This window comes from Triticum dicoccoides, chromosome 6A, assembly GCF_002162155.2.
Source record: "Triticum dicoccoides isolate Atlit2015 ecotype Zavitan chromosome 6A, WEW_v2.0, whole genome shotgun sequence".
Lineage (NCBI taxonomy): Eukaryota > Viridiplantae > Streptophyta > Magnoliopsida > Poales > Poaceae > Triticum > Triticum dicoccoides.
The window spans coordinates 541,135,235-541,141,337 of NC_041390.1; the positions used below are offsets into that span (position 1 = coordinate 541,135,235).

A 6,103-nucleotide genomic window follows, 5' to 3' on the forward strand; every position below is an offset into this window, starting at 1 on the left:
GTATGGATATTGCATTCCCATATCCATACCCAGTTTACCCGATGGGTATAATTTTTTCCCATTTATAAAAACATGGGTATTTATTTGTCCTAAACCCTTACCCTAATAGGGTTTTTACCCGCCGGGTTCGCTGGTTTCGGGTACCCATTGCCATGTTGAAATAAATGATTATAATGTTAGTCGTTTCTGGTTAAAAAGGGATTGCCCTGGCCTCTGCATCATCACGCGTACAGAACAAATTAAACAAACAATTTAAATTAACTTGTGCTAGTAATAAACGATGAGACATGGCAGAATAATTTGGATCAAGAAAAATGTTTTCCGGGCAGGAGGCACGGTCCGAGCCTAGGACACGTATCTGAGGAGTGCGCGTCTCCTCTTGCGGAAACGTGCGATCGCGAAACTGCCCAACCACTCACACGGCGCAAAACCGCGACCCTACATATACGGACGGCGGACGCCGAGACACCTGTGCACACCACGCGAGCCGCGGCAAATACACAGAGAAGAGAGGGGATAGCAGTCAAAGAGCGAGCGAGCGAGGCGGAAGAAATCCCTCGAGATGGACGCAAGACCGCGACGGGCGTCGTCCTCCCCGGCGGCGGCGACGGCGACGGCGGCGGCGGCCTTGTCCCTGCTGCTCCTGTTCCCCATGTTCCTAGGTAATGAATAAGGCTGGCTCTGCTCTGCTCTGCTGTCCATTTCGTCGCGGCTTGCGCGCTTTGCTGATATCCGTCGTCCTTCCTCTTCTTGATTCCGGCCGGACAGGGGGCCAGGCGTCGGGGTACGGCGACGATTCGGGCGCCGGCGGCATGACGGCGCTGCAGAAGCACGCGGCCTTCTTCGACCGCGACAAGGACGGCGTCGTCACCTTCTCCGAGACGTACGCAGGTGAGCGAATTTTTTCCCCATTCGCTTTCTGCTTTTGTTACCTGCGTTCTGTTTCAGTCTTTCAGAGAGATTTCTCCCAGTGGTTCTCCGGTTGTTGTTTGTTGATTCTGTCTCACGTGCAATTACCCTCCTTGCATACCAGCGTTTCGGGCCCTCGGATTTGGATTTGCTTCGTCCACCTTGAGTGCCACCTTCATCAATGGCGTCCTTGGCCCCCAGACCAGACCGGTAATCCTTCGACAGAGAATTCTTATGTCGGAGTTTTCTTCTGTGTTAAGTTTAAGGATCCTGGTTACTGTTAGCTTGTGGCTGCAACATTCCCTTGCTTCCCTGAGAAGAGAAGGCAACGCTAGATTAGAACGCTTCATTTTGTCTGCGGTTTCGAGCTGATTATTCAGTGCTCTGGTATGTTAGGCTAGCTACCTGAGCCACAAAGTTTTGTTCTGTGGAACATTTAGCACCTTTTACTGTGCTTTCTTCAAGTCTTGATAGAAATTCAATTCTCAGTAGTATTTTCCTGCGAGTGCATAGATACGCGATCCCGGGTCTGACAAGTGATGAGTGTCAAAATCATGAAATGTAGTAGTGCGGTATAATTTAGAGGGATGCCTGGTTTCAGATTTTGACAGTACAAGCGTCAGATGTGGGCATTACTTCTTTTTTTATTAAGTCGTGGGCATGACTAGCTAGTAGTGCGGTACTCTGTGATCACTATGATGTTTCAAATCAAAGAAACTGAGCAGGTCTTAGCACACCTTCGTTCTTTGTCCAAAGAGCAAGCAAGTTACTATTGTATAAAGGGCTGTGAAATTCGTGCAGGAAAATGACACGGCGCGCATGTCCATCTACATCGAGAACATCCACAAGGGCATCCACGGGAGCGACTCAGGCGCGTATGACTCCCAAGGAAGGTAGTAAAAGCACACGCCAACCACTTCGTCTGCTCCAACTTGCGCATGGTGATTCGCTACTGATGCGTAATTAACCATTGCAGGTTCGTTCCGGACAAGTTCGATGCGGCGTTCGCCAAGCACGGCAAGACGGTGCCGGACGCCCTGACGTCCGAGGAGGTGGACGAGCTGATCGCCGCGAACCGGCAGCCCAGCGACTACGCGGGATGGTACGCGCGGTCTACGGCCTCTCCTGTTATGTTATCCATCCTGCACGTAATTTTCAGACCTCCTGACGCGGCAAGCAAAACAACGTATGCAGGGCGGGCGCGTCGGCGGAGTGGAAGCTGCTGTACAGCATCGGCAAGGACGAGGACGGGCTCCTCCGCAAGGACGCCGCCAGGGGCGTCTACGACGGCAGCCTCTTCGCCAGGGTGGTGCAGGAGCGGAGGGCATCCTCGCTAGAAGAAACCCAGGCATGATCGTGGCACGCCGTCACGGTGTGTGTGTGTGTGGCTACCGTACAAGCGACGGAGGCCAGTCTGAACACTACTCGAGTCCGTCCGAACTGATGCGTCGCTGGCTAGGTACAGGGCATCACTGGTACTCCCTCCGTCACGGTTTAGAAGGCGTGCTTCGAAATTCTCTCGGACCTAGGTGGTTATCTATTGATTGTGAGATGGGTTAAAAAATAGCATTCGCACTATCCATACATATAGAAATAGTACATCGGAGTATTAATTAGCTACTAGAAATAAATGTAATACGTCCTAAACCTTGTCTATTGTGAAAAACGCACGCAAATTTAACTGTGCCTTTTAAACTGTGACAGAGGAAGTAGTCCTAGTCCAAATTACTTATCCGGTGTGATTGGCTCGTCGCGTCACGCCGTCACGGTCTGTCGCCACATAGCTACGGACAGTAGTACTACTATATCTGCTGAATGAATGTTAGAAACATAGGCAGTGTGAACGGGTGTGAACGCTTGTGAACGGAATCGTGGGATGGGACCGATGTTCCTCTTGTTTGTGTCCTGTGGATATATGGTTTCATTATGCGTACACGACTGACTTGCTCCTGCTCCTTAGTTGGGCTGTGATGCCTGAATAAAGCTCCCTAAACTAACCCTCAGAAAAAACTGGTAACTATAATCTGCGAATGTTTTGAAGCAACTTTAGTTGTGGCGAGGATGAGCAAGGCCGACGATTTTCGTTCGCAAGCACGGCAGTTTTCTAATAAAACAGCTGAACTGTAGCAGAATTGTCATGCTCACTAACTAAAATTGCCATCAAAATTGTTCGTAAATGTCATCCCTCCCAGCAACGTTCACTGGCTATTGGGGTAAAAAAAAAACATCCTACTCCCATTTGACGCCTCTCTTTGTCTTGCCCGTGATGTTTTGTCCGTGTCCTCCTTGTTGCAATCAACCCCGTTTTATTAATTCGCTGGAATCAACGGGGCCAGCGAGCTAGTATGTCGCTGTCAGCGTTATCTGCCCGTGCATCCTTTGCCTGCTCACAAAGGTTCCGTCGCGCTGTTTATTTGTTCCCCTTGTTTCATTGTCTGTACGCTGAGACTGACTGTTTAGATATTCTGCTCAGCGGTATCTTAATCATGCCAGCAGGTGGAGTGGTTGTGGACTCTCCGGTGTCCACCCGATGAGGCGAACCAAAGTAACAGTAGATTAAAATGGTACTCGCTCCGTCCGGAATTACTCTTCGCAAAAATGAATAAAAATAGATGTATCTAGAACTAAAATACATCTAGATACATCCATTTCTCCGACAAGTATTTTCGGACGGAGGGAGTACGAACGAGACCTTTTAAGAGAACCGCAGATTCCATCGCTCTAATACGATAGTACAGTCCGTGCGCATAGGTCTGTCCTCAACTCGTTGTTCATTTTCAAGATGCTTTGCACACGCTCCCTTCATATCGAAATATATCATGTTTTAGTGTTAGAAAATGTCTTATATTTTGACATGGAGTGAGTATTTCGGTATTTCACGCCCCAGTGGCACTAGAAGGGTTAGAACGTCTCTAACCGATCCCCTATGAAGTTTCAAAGGATCAAATTTTTTCTAAACCGCACCTAATCGAACCCGTAAGTGCGCCTCCACGGCGCAAAAGGACAACTTAACTTACCCTTCAGCACCCCCGCCTTGTCGGATTTGCCCCCATCCCCCCCTCCCGGCCTCCGCACGCGAGCTGCGGGAAGACCGGGATGCCCGCGAGCACCTCGATGCGGAGCACACCGACAAGTACATGGCGGAGCTCCGCCGCCTGTACCCGGAGCGCATCAAGGAGGAGCTAGCATCGGCGGTACGAGCTCTATAAGTTGGCAATGGTGACGGTCTTTTCTCCAGCGATGGTGACGGCTCCGGGTCCGACAGCAGCGGAACGGGCCAGGGCGGTGGCAGCCCCATCAACGATGACGAATAGGAGAGGATTATGGCCGAGATAACTGACAGCGACTAGTTTGTTTTGGTTTGTATGCAATCTTAGTTTAGAATTTTTTTCATTGCAACGCATGAACCTTTTTGCTAGTGGTTAATTAATGTTTTATTATGGTTATTTGTGCCACATGTTTATAATTTTCTTTTCTTTTTTACGCGATCAAATTTTGGTCGGCCTCTCGTTGGGTGCACCAGCCAATGTATATATCCTTCGCCCCAGGTGCAGTGAAGTGGATTTTTGCACTCACCCGCCCGCTTTCTAACTTAAGAAATATTTTCGTTTGCAGAAACCCCCCTAATTCTCTGATCCATCATCCCCAACCCAAAGCTCCAAGTTGTGCGTCGTGCAACTCCTGACCCAAATCCTTCCTTGCCGGATCTCTCGCATCGCCCCCCAAATTGAATCTCAATCCGAAGGCCAAGTACCACGGCAACGCATGGATGATTCCCTTGAACTTCTCTAGCGGCGGCAATCAAGTAGCGACAACAATGGCTCGACGGTCCTTAGACCCGGCCGGCCGGCCGGCCGTCTCGACGGCGAAGCCATGACAACCGACGACCTTCTACGGCGGTGATGATGCGGAACGATGAGGCGCCAACGCCGCCCTGGATGGCCTCCTCCGCGGGCGATGATTCCTATTACGTAGGAAGCTGCAGCCTCTCGTCCATAGGAAGTTGTAGCTGTAACCTGTAGCCTGTACAAAATGTACCGGTGCTATGCTCATATGAGTAAACTGTATCAGTATTTGCACCTAAATAAATGACATCGTGTGAGCTGCTTGTATGTGTTTATAATCTTTTCTAGATTCCTTACCAATACGTGATATGCCTTACGAAGCTTGTTCAGATCAGAGGCTTTCGTTGAGCTTTTCCCTTGCTCAAAACCATGTATGCTGTTGCCACAGAATTCAGTGACTAGTTCAGTTACGAACTGAAGTGCTGGAAAAAAATCAGTGATCTTCTCAGTCATGTGGTCAAACCATATATTGTTCAGCAAAGATTTTGAGTTGCAGAAGAGGGTTGGGATGGCTTTGTCTAGTTTTGATATCTAAGCTATAAGCAGCAAGTCACTATCCAAAATATCCTGGACATTCACAAAGTTCAATGACTAAGCTCCATATGTGTTGAACAAAATCAGTGACTTATTCAGAAAATCTTCTGAATTACCAGAAGTGGCCTAGAATGTCCGTAATCAGTTTTAAGATAAAAAAGGCTATAAAAACAAGTCCATATCCAAAGTTTCCTGAACATTTATTGTAGTTCTTGATTGATCATGTATAACAAGTATATTGACAAACTGTATTTTCTGCTCCGGTATGATGCAGGTCTGAGCAAAGAATTTATTTAACATGATGAAAATTTGACAATCATCGCCCTACTGATGTTCATATAATGTAGTAATTTGATAATCATAAAAAATTATAAATCAAGTCAAATTTGATTTAACATAGTGCAAATCCCCGTCCATTACATGGTTCCTGTACATCAAAGGCTAAATCATAACATATATAAAATCATTCTTTGCATCGCAAAATTTGGCATCAGCAAGCACCATTTAGTTGCATATCTTCCACAATCAGTCCCCTTTTCCCTTTGCTTGGACAATTGCGACTATCATGAAATACTATTTGCTTGCATGTCTTGCACAAGCGTGCTACCCTTGCCTTTACTTCTTTGTCCTTCTTTTTTCGACTATCCTCCTTGGTCTCCTTTCCGCTCTTTATTCTTTTGCATCTCCCCACCGTATGAACATCAGTGGGTGGATGTATATGAACTTCAGTAGGAATATTGCAACCAATAAAAGCCTCATATTCCTCTTGCCTTGTGCTTTTGGTAGTTGCATGAACCATTTGGTCTAGAGGGACC

At 47.7% G+C, this 6,103-nt stretch overlaps 1 protein-coding gene across 1 annotated transcript; it reads left to right on the plus strand.

Moving 5' to 3' along the window:
- Positions 1–481: 481 nt before the first annotated feature.
- On the plus strand, positions 482–2,746 carry LOC119317782 (probable peroxygenase 5). The gene is made up of 6 exons (XM_037592279.1): positions 482–662; positions 769–891; positions 1,034–1,119; positions 1,711–1,802; positions 1,886–2,011; positions 2,104–2,746. The coding sequence occupies exons 1-6, from the start codon at positions 563–565 to the stop codon at positions 2,261–2,263; spliced, it is 687 nt and encodes a 228-aa protein (XP_037448176.1). The 5' UTR covers positions 482–562; the 3' UTR covers positions 2,264–2,746.
- Positions 2,747–6,103: the final 3,357 nt, after the last annotated feature.

Excerpts from the sequence above, each read along its gene's own strand:
- LOC119317782 (XM_037592279.1), top strand. The coding sequence starts at position 563 with ATGGACGCAAGACCGCGACGGGCGTCGTCCTCCCCGGCGGCGGCGACG. Across the intron at positions 1,803-1,885 it reads GCGTATGACTCCCAAGGAAG|GTTCGTTCCGGACAAGTTCG; the intron begins GTAGTAAAAGCA and ends TAACCATTGCAG. Across the intron at positions 2,012-2,103 it reads CCCAGCGACTACGCGGGATG|GGCGGGCGCGTCGGCGGAGT; the intron begins GTACGCGCGGTC and ends CAACGTATGCAG.